The sequence below is a fragment of the Eublepharis macularius genome, chromosome 1 (genome assembly GCF_028583425.1).
Source record: "Eublepharis macularius isolate TG4126 chromosome 1, MPM_Emac_v1.0, whole genome shotgun sequence".
Taxonomy (NCBI): domain Eukaryota; kingdom Metazoa; phylum Chordata; class Lepidosauria; order Squamata; family Eublepharidae; genus Eublepharis; species Eublepharis macularius.
The window spans coordinates 154,584,227-154,600,448 of NC_072790.1; the positions used below are offsets into that span (position 1 = coordinate 154,584,227).

At 42.9% G+C, this 16,222-nt stretch overlaps 1 protein-coding gene across 1 annotated transcript in view; it reads right to left on the reverse strand.

Moving 5' to 3' along the window:
• The window catches only part of RGS7 (regulator of G protein signaling 7), a 359,013-nt gene that overhangs the window by 192,320 nt on the left and 150,471 nt on the right, over positions 1 to 16,222 (reverse strand). Inside the window, exon 2 of the mRNA XM_054992858.1 lies at positions 10,165 to 10,261. Coding sequence (XP_054848833.1) covers positions 10,165 to 10,261 — 97 coding nt within the window. The remainder of the gene's footprint in view (positions 1 to 10,164; positions 10,262 to 16,222) is intronic.

The window sequence follows — 16,222 nt, forward strand, 5'->3', positions numbered from 1 at the left end:
TTTTTGCGACCGCATCACACTGACTGCTCATATTTAGTTTACAGTCCACTCTTACCCCAAGATCTCTTTCACGTATACTACTGCCCAGAAGTGTATCCCCCATCCAGTATTTGTGCTTCCCATTTTTGTGGCCCAGATGTAATACTGTGCACTTGTCTTTGTTGAATTGCATCCTATTCACAGCTGCCCACTTCTCCAGAGTATTCAGGTCCTGTTGAATTTTAATTCTATCTTCTTGGGTGTTTGCTACTCCTCCCAGTTTGGTATCATCAGCAAATTTAATGAGCAGCCCTTCCACTCCTTCATCCAGATCATTGTTAAAAATATTGAAAAGTACCGGGCCCAAAACCGAGCCCTACAGAACCCCACTGGACACCTCCCTCCAATCTGATGAAACGCCGTTGACCACCACTCTTTGGGTGTGGTCCTCTAACCAGTTCCCTATCCACTAAACTGTCCTGTATTCCAGTCCACAATCTTCCAGTTTGCCCAACAGAATGTCATGGGGGACCTTATCAAAAGCTTTACTGAAATCCAGATAAATCACGTCAACAGAGTTCTCCCGATCCAGTAAGCTGGTCACTCAATCAAAGAAGGAAACCAGGTTCGTCTGTTAGGGACAAAACCATGCTCATTTCCCCGGATCACTGAGCAGTCCTTCAGATGCTTACAGATTGATCCCTTTAAAATCTGTTCTAATATCTTCCCAGCAACAGAAGTCATACTGACCGGCCTGTAGTTTCCCGGGTCGTCCTTCCCTTTCTTAAAGATTGGGATAACATTAGCTCTTCTCCAATCTTGTGGCACATCCCCAGTCTTCCAGGAGGCCTTGAAGATGATGGACAGGGGTTCTGAAACCCCTGATATGTTTGCCAATCTGTTTGTTTCTGGTATAATGTGGTACTTATGTGTCCCTCGTGTATCTGTACTGTGGTGTCCAGGAAATGTATTTCTTGCGTAGAGTGATTCATAATTAGATTGATGGTGTGGTGGAAGTTGTAGAAAGCCTGGTGAAATCTCTCGAGGGCTTCTTTGCCATGGGTCCAGCCAATAAAGATGTAATCAATAAATCTCAAGTAAAGGAGAGGTACCAATGGGTAGGCGTTCAGAAAACACTGTTCTAGATCCGCCATGAAAATGTTGGCATACTGAGGAACCATGCAGGTGTCCATGGCTATGCCACTGATCTGGAGTTATAGGTTCTCACCAAACCTGAAGTAGGTATAGGTTCTCTCCAAACCTTTGAAGACTGAGAGAGAATTCAATGAGATCTGAACACATGGGGAAAGTGGGCAGATTTAAATAAGATGTGATTTAACATGGATAAGTGCCAGGTTCTATCTGGGTAACAAAAATGCAAAGCATGAGTACTAGATGAGAGATACACTTCTGGTGTGTGAACAAGACTTTGGGTAAAGACAGATGGGAGCTAAATATGAGCAGTCAGTGTAATGAGGAGCAAAAAAAGGTGAATGCAGTCTTGGGGGTGTATCAAGAAAAGCATAACATCTAAATCACAGGATGTCATTGTCCCACTAAATACTGCATCAGTCAGGTCACCTGGAGTATTGTGTGCAGTTCTGGAGGCCTCATTTTAAAAGTGATGTGGACAAATTGGAATGGGTGTAGAGGAGAGCAACCAGGATGATCGGGGTCTAGAAACCAAGCCCTCTAAGGAAAGATGGAGAGACATGGGAATGTTCAGTTAGGAAGAGATCAAGGGGAAACATGATCGCTCTCTAAGTATTTAAAAGACTGTCAGAGGAGGAAAGGGCAACAGAAGATAGGATTGTTCCTTTTGGCAACAGAAGATAGGAATTGAAACAATGGGTTTAAACTACAGGAGGGAAGGTACTGGATGGATGTTAGGAAAAACCTCTTCATGTTAAGAGGAATTCAACAGTGGAATTGGTTGTCTAGGCATGTGGTGGGTTCCCCCTCATTGGCAGTCTTCAAGGAGTGGCTGGATGAATACTTGTCAGAGATGCTTTATGCTGTTGCTGCACTGGGCAAGGAGTTGGACTAGATGGTCTGTAAAGTCCCTTCCAACTCTATGATTCTATGATGACAGCCAGAAATGTTATGTATGTAGGGACGTAAGGGATCAGGATCATGCACATACTAGCCTGAATAAGACATGTGACACAGAGTATGCACATATAAATTCATATCTACTCTTTAGGCAGTTTTGATTTTAAAACTTGCTGAAAATTCATCTCAAACATATTTTCCAAGATTAATTAGCCAAATCAGGATTTTTCACTCAGTTATTCTTGGGGGTCTTATGTGCACAGAAGGGTGTTCTATCCTTCACTTAGTGTAGCTGTGAAAAATCCTTGAATGTAAGACCAGGTTTCGCTCCTTCTTCAATCATCATGTGGATGCCATTATGTTCTGAAACAGTGGGGGACCAATCAAAAGCACCTCTGCCTACCACTCCTCCCCACCCAATGATGTGCACTGGTGGAGAGGAAAATTTCTTCAGGGGGTTCTGACTGTTGAAAGCTTACACTCTAAAAATCTTGTTGATCCCTAAGATGACAGTTTAAGATGTTCTCTAAGGTACCATACAGGAATTTGAAACCCAATGATTAGGATTCTGCAACTCACTAGATCCTAACTAGGGCTGCCAATCTCTAAGTCAAGCATAGGGTTCTCCTAAATGACAGCTGATCTCTAGACATCAATTTCCCTGGAGAAAGTGCCAGCTTTGGAGGGCAGATTCTATGACATCATATCCTTGGCTGAGCTGCTTCCCTTCTGAAGCGCTGCCCTAACTCTCAAGGAATTTCCTAAACCAGAGCTGTCAACCCTGCTCTCAGCTCGTGGATTGAAGACCACTGAACTACACAATATGGGCACCAAGAACAAATAAGATGCCAAAAGCATGTATGGCTGGGTCCTTTAACCAAGACAAAAACAAGCCAAACAAACAAACAAACAAACGAAAACCCTCAGCAAAAAAGGCAGTGTCCCAGAACTGACTGCCTTGGCAATGCTTCTAAGCAGAATTGAGAAAAGTACTTTTTGTAAGGAAATCTCTGAACGTGCTCTAAGCAAAGTACTTGGAAATGAAACAGAGTGGATTTTGAAATACAATTCTAGAGTACCTAACCTTACTGTTAAATGAAAGCATAGATTTTTTAGCTTTTCATAGGATAATGGGGATTTATTCTTAATATGTTTAGGAGCAAAGTTGGGTGAAGGCTTTTGTTCCTGCAAAATTCACTTGATGTCAGCTCTCTTTTGCGAGCTGACATTAAGAGTTCACCCAGGCATATCTACGTAACATGAAAATTTTGTTTCAGATTCATATAAAAAACACTTTTATGCACATTATATATTTTGAAAGGATTAGCTGATAGATTTGTGTCTCAAGGGAATCCAAGAAGGGGAAATAATAAGAGCCTGATCCAAGGAGGATTCCTCTCCTTCCCCCGTAACTGAACAGTATGGCTTGTCTTATTGGATTTTGCATCCTATCCATGTGTCAAAGCCTGAGTTCTTCTAAACATTATTTTATTTATTTATTCATTCATTTTGTTCAGCTTATACCCCGCCCTTCCCACAAGCGGGCTCAAGGCGGCTTACAACAAGATATACAGTTAAAAAATACAATAAAAACATTATAACCACATTGATCCAAATAATATGAAAAAGTCCAGGCACCACCAAGCAAACCAAGCTACTACAAAATCACCATAAACCACAGGCACCACCATGATGTAACTCCAGGGTGGCTGCAAAAGGAGGACAAATGCTGGCCCCTAGTCAAAGGCCTGGTGGAACATCTCTGTCTTGCAGACCCTGCAGAACTGTAGAAGGTCCCCCAGGGCTGGGATCTCCATTGAGAGAGGGTTCCACCAGGCCAGGGCAAAAAAAGGCTCTGCCCCTAGTCGAAACCAGCTGAATGTTCCTTGGGCCAGGAACCACAAGAAGCTGCTTATCTGCAGATTGCAAGGACCTGCAGGGACATAATGGGAAAGGCAGTCCCATAGGTATGCAGGTCCCAGTCTATGAAGGGCTTTAAATACTAGAACCAGTACCTTGAACTGGATCCAGAACTCGACTGGGAGCCAGTGCAGCTGGCATAACACAGGGCAGATGTACGCCCTAAAAGGCGTCCCTGTAAGGATGCGTGCCACTGCATTCAGGACCAGTTGTAACTTCCAAGTCAAGCCCACTGGCTGTCCATCAACAGCTAGAGCTGGGTGTCATCAGCATACTGGTGATGGCCCAGCCCAAAGATATGAAGCACCTGGGCAAGGGGGAACATATAGATCACCCCCTGAGGGCCGCTGCACATCAAGGGAGAGTGGGTGGACATCCGTTCCCCTAGCACCACCCTCTGTCCCTGACCATGGAGAAGGGAACTCAGCCATTGCAGGGCTGTCCCATGGATCCCCACAGCAGTGAGGGGGTGAATCAAAAGATCATAATCAACTGTGTCAAACACTGCTGTAAGATCCAAAAGGATCAGCAGTGCTGATCCGAAATTTGCAATTTCTTTTTCTGCTGTGGCCAGTATGAGTCATATTTGCCAAACAGAGACAACTTACAAAATAGAAGCATTCCTTCCCCTCCTCCTTATTATCCCTCCTCCATTTTCCTTATATCAGAAAGTCTTCCATTCTCAATATTCCTTTCTCCTTTCTTTCTTTATGCCTCCAAACCATTCATTTTCCACCCTCCTCTTTGTTTAAAACACACAGTTCAGAGAAAATATGCCCATCTTTTGCTCTTGTAGCACAAAAAGTTCTATGAACAATCATTGCGTAAGGGAGCCGCAGAATACTGAATGTTCATGTCTGCCTCTTCCCTGTGTCCATTTATATTGTTTTGGGCACAAGCAAGTGGTCTGAGTTTGTCCTCAATATGGGTTTTGAAATAAATGTAGAAAGGAAAACACCTCCTTGCATGTATTGAGGAAGCTTTGACTTTTAGCAGGATCCTAGTTAAGCTTACATATAATAGCATTTTCTTTTGAAACATTGACTAGTGGATTTCTATATACAGTGTCATAAATAAACAGGTGAAGATAAATACATCATACATTTAAACTATTTAACATCATTCTTGCCTTATGAAATAAATTCATTTAGAGTTAGGCGATAGCGATTCAGAATTTAGATACACAATTTTATGGAATAAAATGTAATACATACATTAAATATATCTTCTTTTGGATCCAGATCTAAGCATAGTATGATTGGTTTTGAAAGGCAGAAAAAGCTGCCAATCAGGATTCTAATGCAGCACTCCCAGCCGGCGGCAACAGCTACTGTGGCTGGGGGATGTATTTTGCTCTTCCGGAAGGAGGAAGAGGCAGTAACGGCGCTTTCCCCTGAATACGGGGATTTGTGCGGGGGGCGGAGCTAGGCTAGCTGTTTGCTGCTGCTTCGTCCCTCCGCGTACCAGTGCGCATCATGCTCAGCCCACCCACCTCTCCCTAGTTCAGTGCAGGATTAGCCGGTTGCCATTTACTGGGACCAGGTAGGAATTTTTTCTCCTCCCCCTTATTGGCTCATGGGTGGGGAGTTTTTTGCCTACCTTGCGCTGTTGTGATGGGGTGGTAATTGGCTCTGGTGGGTCGAGTTTCTTTCCCGTGGAGGTAGGAGTTGGCAAATATGAGCGGGCCAGTGACCACCCTTGGCATATCCCCATTGGTGGGGATTGGGGTCTGTCAGGAGTGGCTGGCTGCTGTACAGCCCAGTTGCGAGGTCAGACGTTCTGGTGAGGAACCCCTGGACAAGCTGCCCCCCCTACAGCTGTACAGCCAGGTGGGGGAGCTTTAAGGGGGTGAGCCACTTAGCCAGGCCGGCCAGGCCCCAGCCATACCATGGATGACTCGCACCCGGGGCTGTCGGGAGTCACCCATACAGCTCAGGGCGGCGGTCCTGGACTGACCCCAGGACCCAACCTGTACCGCTAGCTAGGCCCTTGCTGTGTTGACAAATACGTTGTTACGATTTAATAAAGCGGCCCTTTAATCCCAAAACTTGTCTCTGCCTCTTCATTCCGACTGGGAGGGCAATGTTATACCAGCAATCAGATAGGAATCCAAGGAAATGTGTTAAGTAGTCAAACTGAACACACTTTCAAAGCAAAACCAATTTAATATGCAAGTCTGATACATTATTTTTTCTTTTTACATGATTGAATGAATGCTCAAAAGAAAAGAACATAAAAAGAGCCCTAATGGATCACATAAAACGTCCATCACCTTGTTTTCCACTGTCATCCTGGAAGGCTTACAAGCATGGAACAGAGGGTCCTTCTGTTACCTCTCAGCAAATAGTTCTAGGTGGCATATTGCTTCTGAACATGGTGGTTCAGTTTGATAATTGTGGCTACTAGCCATTGAGAGTTGTAAACTAATTTTTCCTAACGATGGTTGTTGTGGGTTTTCCGGGCTGTATTGCCGTGGTCTTGGCATTGTCGTTCCTGACGTTTCGCCAGCAGCTGTGGCTGGCATCTTCAGAGGTGTAGCACCAAAAGACAGAGATCTCTCAGTGTCACAGTGTGGAAAAGATGTTGGCAGGTCATTTATATCTACTCAGGAGGGGTGGGGTTGAGCTGAGTCATCCTGTAGGAGTTTCCGAGGGTGTGGAATGCTAATGGCGGGAGGCTTCACTGTATCCTGAGGAGGTTCTTTTGCATATGGATTGGTGCTTGATGTGCTAATCTTCTCTGCAGGGCTATTGTCAGGTATAGAGTGTTTTGTTAGCCTGGTGTCTTTCAGAACTGGAAACCATGCTCTGTTCATTCTTAAGGTTTCTTCTTTCCTGTTGAAGTTTTGCTTATGCTTGTGAATTTCAATGGCTTCCCTGTGCAGTCTGACAAAGTAGTTGGAAGTGTTGTCCAGTATTTTGGTGTCCTGGAATAAGATACTGTGCCCTGTTTGAGTTAGGCTATGTTCAGCCACTGCTGATTTTTCAGGTTGTCCAAGTCTGCAGTGTCTTTCATGTTCTTTTATTCTTGTCTGGATGCTACGCTTTGTGGTCCCGATGTAAACTTGTCCACAGCTGCAGGGTATACGGTATACTCCTGCAGAGGTGAGGGGGTCTCTACTGTCTTTTGCTGATCGTAGCATCTGTTGTATTTTTCGGGTGGGTCTGAATACTGCTTGAAGGTTATGCTTTTTCATAAGCTTTCCCATCTGATCAGTAATTCCTTTGATATATGGCAAAAACACTTTTCCTGTAGGAGACTGTTTTTCCTTGGTTGTTTGATTCATCCTGGGTTTGATTGCTCTTCGGATTTCATTTCTGGAGTAGCCATTTGCTTGAAGTGCCGATCAGTGTGAGTTGGTTTCCTGTAGACCTTGTGATCTAACTGAAAGTTTGCTTTGCGGATGACCAAGGTATCCAGAAATGGGAGTTTTCCCATTTCCACACTCAATCCACAAGACATACTTGTCAGTTTTGATGTTGTATCCCTGTTTACCAAGGTTCCAGTAAAAGACACTATTGCACTTATTAATCAGATTTTCCCAGAGGATGTAACAGCCTTATTCCATCATTATCTGACAACCAGTTACTTCCAATGGGATAACGAATTCTATGAACAGATGGATGGGGTGGCCATGGGGAGCCCTCTCAGCCCAGTTATAGCAAACTTCTACATGGAACATTTTGAAAAAACAGCTCTAGAATCAGCACCCCACAAACCTAGTGTATGGTTCCGGTTTGTGGATGATACATTCATCATTTGGAGCCATGGGGAGGAAGAATTGATGGGGTTTTTGAATCATCTCAACAATATCCACCTGAACATACAATTCACAATGGAGAAAGAAATCGAGGGAAAACTGCCATTTCTGGATACCTTGGTCATCCGCAAAGCAAACTTTCAGTTAAGTCACAAGGTCTACAGGAAACCAACTCACACTGATCACTACTTACACAAAAACTCCAATCACCACTCCCGACAGAAAAGAGGCATAATGAAAACATTAGTGGATCGTGCAAGACGGATATGTGAGCCGCACTTTCTCAATGAGGAAATTAATCATCTAAACTACGCACTTCAGGCAAATGGCTACTCCAGAAATGAAATCCGAAGAGCAATCAAACCCAGGATGAATCAAACAACCAAGGAAAAACAGTCTCCTACAGGGAAAATGTTTTTGCCATATATCAAAGGAATTACTGATCAGATGGGAAAGCTTATGAAAAAGCATAACCTTCAAGCAGTATTCAAGCCCACCTGAAAAATACAACAGATGCTACGATCAGCAAAAGACAGTAGAGACCCCCTCACCTCTGCAGGAGTATACCGTATACCCTGCAGCTGTGGACAAGTTTACATCGGGACCACAAAGCATAGCATCCAGACAAGAATAAAAGAACATGAAAGACACTGCAGACTTGGACAACCTGAAAAATCAGCAGTGGCTGAACATAGCCTAACTCAAACAGGGCACAGTATCTTATTCCAGGACACCAAAATACTGGACAACACTTCCAACTACTTTGTCAGATTGCACAGGGAAGCCATTGAAATTCACAAGCATGTATGCGCAAAAATGGAAAGTACAAGAAGTGCCAACTATTGAAGATTGGACTTACAAATTGCTGTATATGGCTGAAATGGACAAGATGACAAGAAAATTGAGAGATCTGGACTCAGGGCAGTTCAACACAGACTGGGAGAAGCTGAAACAATACCTGGAGAAGAAATGGGAGGTGGGAGGAAAACTGTGGCAGTTTGAGAACTACTGAAGTATTGAAGTAGAGGGGGGAGACTTTACCGGGGGGAGAAGAGATAAATGTGAATTAATAAGCAGTCAGATTAATAGATTGACATATATATAGATATATATAGGTTAACAAACAGAACATAGAGAAAATAATTAATTATAAGGACTAAATATAAGGAGCGATTAACTAACAATATTTTCTTTTTTTTCTGACAAGTTTTGTACCAAACTGAATGTCTGAAGATATAGATGGGTCAAATTGATTGACTACGTGAGGAGAGATATATAGAACTATTATAAAAAGATAGAATGAGTAATATATATAGAGAATAAGTCAAATTGTTTGATATAAACGAATGTATGATCTATATGGTTTATGATATATAGAAATACCTGAAATTGAAAAATTGGGATAAATTGTTTATCTAAGATGGAAACAAAGGCTTACAGTTTGGGCATATAATGTTAAAATAGTTAAGGATGTACTGCTTAGAATAATGGAGAATATATATTTGTTTTAGATAGAGGAAGCTAATAAAAGTAAGGGAAAGGGGACAAAGGGTTGGAAAGCTGTTGGAAGTCAACAAAAAGGGGGGGGAAAGGGAGGGGGTTAGAGATGAAAAAATTGGGGAAAATTGAATGTAAATGTGGAAATAATGGATTCTAACCCAATAAAAATTTTTCAAAAAAGAAAAAAAGAAAAAAAAAGAAATTCACAAGCATAAGCAAAACTTCAACAGGAAAGAAGAAACCTTAGGAATGAACAGAGCATGGTTTCCAGTTCTGAAAAACACCAGGCTAACAAAACATTCTATACCCGACAATAGCCCTGCAGAGAAGATTAGCACATCAAGCACCAATCCATATGCAAAAGAACCTCCTCAGGATACAGTGAAGCCTCCCGCCATTAGCATTCCACACCCTGGGAAACTCTTACAGGATGACTCAGCTCAACCCCACCCCTCCTGAGTAGATATAAATGACCTGCCAACATCTTTTCCACACTGTGACACTGAGAGATCTCTGTCTTTTGGTGCTACACCTCTAAAGATGCCAGCCACAGCTGCTGGCGAAATGTCAGGAACTACAATGCCAAGACCACGGCAATACAGCCCGGAAAACCCACAACAACCATCGTTCTCCGGCCGTGAAAGCCTTCGACAATACATCTAATTTTTCCTAAACTTTATTTTAAAAACATCTAACCTAGTGACCCTCGCCACATCTTGTTGTTGGCAGATTGGAGAAACTAAATATGTACTGTGTGAAGAAGCAATTTATTTTGTTGTCTTGATTCATATACTGTCCACAGATTCCATGGAATAACCTTCAGTTTTATTACTAGGTGAAATTGAGCCCAGCATAGATAGTTTGCTTGCATCTTAACTCTGTATTAGTATTCACATATATCTGTTACAATCAATGCAAATTGTATAGAACACAAATTGCACTCTGAATCTTACCAGAAAATACACTAGGAATCTTGGATAGAAAGCTTTTAACAGTCCGAATGGGAATCCCATTTTTTTCATCTTGCATACGTGCTATTACATCTTCCATCTAGACAAAAAAAAGAAAGTAAAGAAACAAAGCAAATTATTTCATTGCAATATGTATGTGGAGCATTATAACTCTTTCCAAAAACGACCAATATAAGTTTTCTTTCTGTGTTTCTCTGGACTGCTAGTCTCGACAAGTTATAGCTAAAGAATCCATTTCAAGGAAAGACCATCCATAATCTCACAGGGAACTATTGTGTGACCACTTCCTTTCTGCCTTCTGCCCAATCAGTTATAACTAGAGATGGGCACAAACCGGGAAAAACCCAAACCATGTGGTTCATCAAATTTCACGAACCGCAAACCAGGAACTTTCACGAACCTGCCCCTGGTTCACAAACCAGTTCATTTGGTTTGTGAAAATGTCACATCCAGGTCAGAAAATTGTCACTTCCAGGTCAGCAGAAGGTCACTTCTAGCAGGTCACTTCTGGGTCAGCAGAAGGTCTGCAGGAAGTCCATCCCCTGTTGCCTAGGAAACTGATTGATTGGCACCAGGCTGTCTGCAGTGACGAACCAAAAAATGAACCAAACGAACCAGCATAAAAGTTCATAGTGGTTTGTCAGAAATGGGATCTGATGAACCATGGTTCGCAAACCATGAACCAACCTGGTTTGTGCTTAATTTTGGTTCGTATTTCAGTTTGTGCCCATCTCTAGTTATAACCCTCCTCTGAAAGGAAGCATGAACATTGTTACAGGAAAGGGTTGGAAAGAGGGCAGACAGAAAAATGAAATGTGGATAGCTACAGATCTGTATTACTAGATATTTACAAAGCAGTTATTGCTGAAAACCAAGAAGGATGCAAAAATAGCTCATATTCACTGGCTATTCTACATTAGAAAGCTTTTGTACCATTTAATACTATCTTTTCAGCAGTATAATCCACAATCTCTGTCCCTTTACCAAGCATCTCTGCACCATTGCCTTTAAATACAGCCCTCTTACCTGTGTAAGAAAGCTCTCGTAAATAATTCTGTTTTGTAACATTTGCATAAAACCTACCAGGAGAGTAGGGGCACTCCTCCAAACCTTATCAGATAGACCATTCCATAAGGTAGAGCCACAACAGAGAACACACATGTACAGACAGTTGTTGATTTTGCCCATTTGAAGGATGGTACCTGAAAATGGGCCCTGTCCAGATGAGTGAAGCTGCTGTGGCAGAGTATAAGGAGAGAGATGATCCTGTAGATATGAGGGACCTAGGCCATGAAGGGCTTTATATATGATAGCCAAAACCTTTAACTGAGCCTGATAATTGATGGGTGGACAATGGAGTGACTACAGAATGGGAGTAATATGCATTTTCTGCCTAGTTCCTGATAATAACCAAGCTGCAGAGTTCTGCACTGACTAGAGCTTCTGAGATTATTTCAAGGGGGACATTACAGTAGTAGCCTCAATGTTACTGTGGCATGGATCCAGGTGGCTAGGTCAGCCATATCAAGGTAGGGGCCCATCTTCTGGGCTAAACTGTGTTGATAAAAAGTGTTTTTGCAACAGTATTAACTTGCTACTCTAGCAGCAGTATTAGATCCAATATAAACCCTAAGCTCTTTCAAAAGGCTTTTGTCAAGGTTCCTCACAAAAGAATCCTGAATAAGCTCAGCAGTAATAGGATAAGAAGATGGGTCCCCTTGTGGATTAAAGCAAAAAGTAGAAGTAAATGGACAGTTCACACAATGGAAGGAAGCAAGCAGTGAGGTCCCACAAGGATTAGTATCGGGGGCAATACTATCTAATTTGTTCATAACTGATTTGGAGCTGGAGTAAGCAGTATAGTGGTCAGGTTTGCTGGTGTCATGAAACTCTTCAGGATGGTGAAAACCAAGGCTGAATGAGAAGAGCTCCAGGAGGATCTCCACAAATTGGGTGGGTGGGCAACAAAGTGGCAATTGAAGTTCAGTGTAGGCAAGTGTAAGGTGATGTACACAGGAACAAAAAATCCCAGCTTCAAGTATACCTGAATGAGCTATGCACTTGCTGAGAATAAGAAAGAAAGAGACCTTGGGGTCAAAATGGATAGTTTAATGGAAGTGATTAAGATGTGGAATTCACTGAAAGAGGATACAGTGATGTCCACAGGCATAGACTGCTTTAAAGGGGGATTAGGTAGAATCATGGAGGATAGGTCCATCACTGGCTACTAGCCATGGTGAACAAGGGGAACGTTGACATTCCAAGACAGAAACCTCTGACTACCAGTGCCAGAAGGCAATTTCAGGGGAAGGCCTCAAACTCTATGCCCTGTTGTTGGTCCTCTATAGTAATTAGGGTTGCTGTTCCCCTGGTGGGGGCAGGGGATCCCCTGTTCCCAGCCTCCACCCCCTGCCACCACTCTTCTGGCCAGCAGGGATAAAAGGTGCCCTAATTGACCTCCCAGGGTGCGCTCCTGGCACAGAGTGACAATGTAACTCCCAGGAGTGACATCATCGTGCAGGCCCTGGGAGTGCTTTGTGCCAGGCCAATTTGGCATGAAATATGGGAGCACTCTCAGGGCCTGCACGATGATGTCGCTCCTGGGAGTGATGTTGTCATGCTGTTTTTCATTTGTTTTTCATTGTTTTGATATTCCCTGTCTTGGGGACCTATTTTGGATAGAAAGGTGGTATACAAATGTTTTAAGTAAATAAATAAATAGTTCTTGAGACAGTAAAAGTTCAAATTTAGGAATCTAAAGATGTCAAGATACCTTTAACTGGGGTGGTCATGAACTATTTGATGCTATGGTAAACCACATGACTAGTTTCCAATCTAAGGGCAGGAGAAGTCAACAAGATACAATCCTGTCAATAGCTTCAAGGAACTTCACATTCTCAGCTCTCATTGCGGCCTCATCAGTGTGTGTGTTTGGAATTCTTAAAACCTCCAAAGCATTCTAGAATCCAGAAGGATCCATGAACTCCTGTGAGTAGACCATTTTAATGGGTCACCTTTTTTGTGGGGTATTGAGTCCATATTCACCCTTGCCTTCAACAGATAATGGCTAGAACAGAGGCTCTTAAAGAGAGAGCAAGCAAGATACAGAAGAAAAAACACAAGCTCTCTATGTCAGCATCAGCAATGCAGCCAATCTTTTCTTAATTCAACATAATAATAAACAACAGTGCACAATTAGGAAGTGTGAAAAATAAATTGATTACATCATCATCATTAATGAATCCATTACATCCATTATACATAATCATTCTTCAATAGATAATGGTCAAATCATGGTTCAGGCTGTATCTCTAATCCTGAAAGAAGAGCTCTCCTCAAAGTTTCAGTGCAAAAAATTGTCCAAGGTGTGGCCTCTTTTGTGTGTTGGGTTGTCACTATTTGAGAAAGGCCAGGGGCTGCCAAAGAGGTTATAAAATCCTCGGCTGCCCCTAGCAAGGAGCATAAAATATAGAAATATAAAATTAGAGTGGCTTTGCTTAAAAGTGATGAAGTACTTAATTCCTCTCCCACACATATGCACACACGAGAATGGATAACAATCGGTTCATGAATGCCAGGAGAGAACAGCAAGCAATGAACAATGCTGGAACCATTAGAAAAGGAAGAAAATTTAAAGAGTTCATAGCCTGAGAAACCTTTATAGCCGTTTGATTTTTATGAGATAAAATGGTGCCGCAACTCTTCTTTTTTATGTTTATTTTTAAATGCCATTACTTGGGCAAAGAGGGGGCTCATAGAAGGACAATGAAGAAAATACTAGAATTTGGCATTGTCTATATTCGACATTTATTAAAAATTATGGCAATCCCAGATTAAAAGGCTAATATAAATATATTGAAATTCCTCTCTAAAATGCTCCTGTAAATTACATAGCTACCAGCTAACAACCTACCTCCTATTAATGCAGAATATTTTGTGTAGGAGTAAGATTTGACTAGGCCATCAAACGTGTATTGCTTAGCAAAATTAGTAGGGTCCACAGAATAACAAACAACTCAATACTTTGGTATTACAATCCACTTTCTGTGTTGTCTGCTTCATATTAAGAAAAAATGTATTCTCTTCCAACACAAAACAATAGTCCTCCTATGTGGAAACCATACCCCAAGTCAGTTGTCTACCACTGTTCATCTGCACTGCCTAGAACAATGCAAAATCTGTAATATCTTAATAAGGGTTAGACAATGAAATCCTTTTCTAGTTTTGATCAAGTACTCTAATCTGGGAAGTGCCAGCTGTTCTCTGGCACAGTTGCCTGCCTTCCTGATATGTCACTGTTTACTTCCTAAACTGCAAAGTAAAGGATAAGCTCCTTTGCCAAGCTTCAGCATTTAGCCTCTTGTGGTCTATTTATCTCCTTATCTGTTTAAACCAGACCAGCATTTCCTTTCAAACACTAGCAAATCTTTCATGTGTGTAAAGCACAGAATAGCTACTGAGATTACAAAGAAGAAAGACACAAGCAAGGAACTTTCTGCTTTCAAAATACAACATTGTATTCACAGATCTGCAAAGAAATAACACAGGCTAGTCATTAAAAGCATACATTTTAAGGTAACTGGCAGAAACACTGGATGTAGATACCCAAGCTTATAGAAACTCAGAAAGGAAATGTCAGAAAATTCAGATTCCCCCCGCCCCCCAGTAAATCATCAAACTTCTTAAATCCAGAGATTGGAACCATGAACAGATACAAGAAATCTTTTTACAATCTGAGAAAAGGTCCAAGTTTGCAGTAAAATCTGAAGTCTAAATAAAAAAAGATAGGAGAGGGGGGTTAGAACAACCCAAAATAGTAGAAGCAGAGCCTATACCTTTAAGCAGAGACATCTCAGTGGCCATTGTGGGGGTTTGCTAGGCAACAATATTATTACTCTTAAAACATTGACTTGTGTAAGTGAGGGCCCTTCAAAGTCCCTGCTGCTCCCTATCCTCCTGCCCTGAAGGAAGAACTCATTCGAACCATACTCAGCAGCAGGGCTTTTTGTCTGGGGAAAGAAGTGGTAGAACTCTCACCAGGGGAAACTCCCAGGAGGAGGTGACACCCATCACTACATGTGAAGTGACGTCATCATGCAGGCTGTGGCCACCCCAGGAGCGTTCCTGTTTTCCACAGGGGGGCTATTCATAAGAACATAAGAACATAAGCAAAGCCATGTTGGATCAGGCCAGTGGCCCATCCAGTCCAACATTCTGTCACACACAGTGGCTAGAAATCCAGTGCCATCTAAAGGACTGTCAGTGAGGCCAGGACACCAGATGCCCTCCCACTGCCTTCCTTCCAGCACCAAGACAACAGAGCACCACCTCCCCACAAAGAGAATACCATCTATCTCCTGTGGCTAATAGCCACTGATGGACCTCTGCTCCATATAACAGATCGGCACAGATCAGGCCTGAATAGGCCAGGAATGGGCTGCAGCAGCATGGGGGAGTACTCCATCACCCAGCAGCAGCCCAATCCGGGCCATTTTGGGCCCAAATTGGGCTGAATCTGGTCCGAAATGGCCCAGATTGGGCCCAAATTGGCCTGAAACAGCCACTGCCATGTGGGAGAACACTCCTCTGCCCAGCAGTGGCCCAATCCTGGCCATTTTGGGCCCTATCCTGGCTATTTAGTGCCCAAATTGGGCCAAAATGGGCCTAAAATGGCCCAGATTGGGCTTGAATCAGACTGGAACAGGCTGCTGCTGCATGGGAGAGCACTCCCCTGCCTGGTAGCAGCCCGACCCTGGCCATTTCATGCCTGATCCTGGCCATTTAGGGCCCAAATTGGGCCCAAATGGGCCCAAAATGGCCATGATGGGACCCAAATGGTCCTGGAATGGGCTGCTGCCGCAGTTTGGCAGTTTGGGGCCCAATCTGGGCTGTTTTGGGCCCGTTTGGGCCTGGATCGGGCTACTACCAAGTGGGGGGGGGAGCTCCCTCGCTTGGCAGCGGCCCATTCCAGGCCATTCTCCCACCCTCCCACTGTGTGTGCTTCCCCCCTCAGAAGCAGGCTTGCCTTAATGGCCATTTG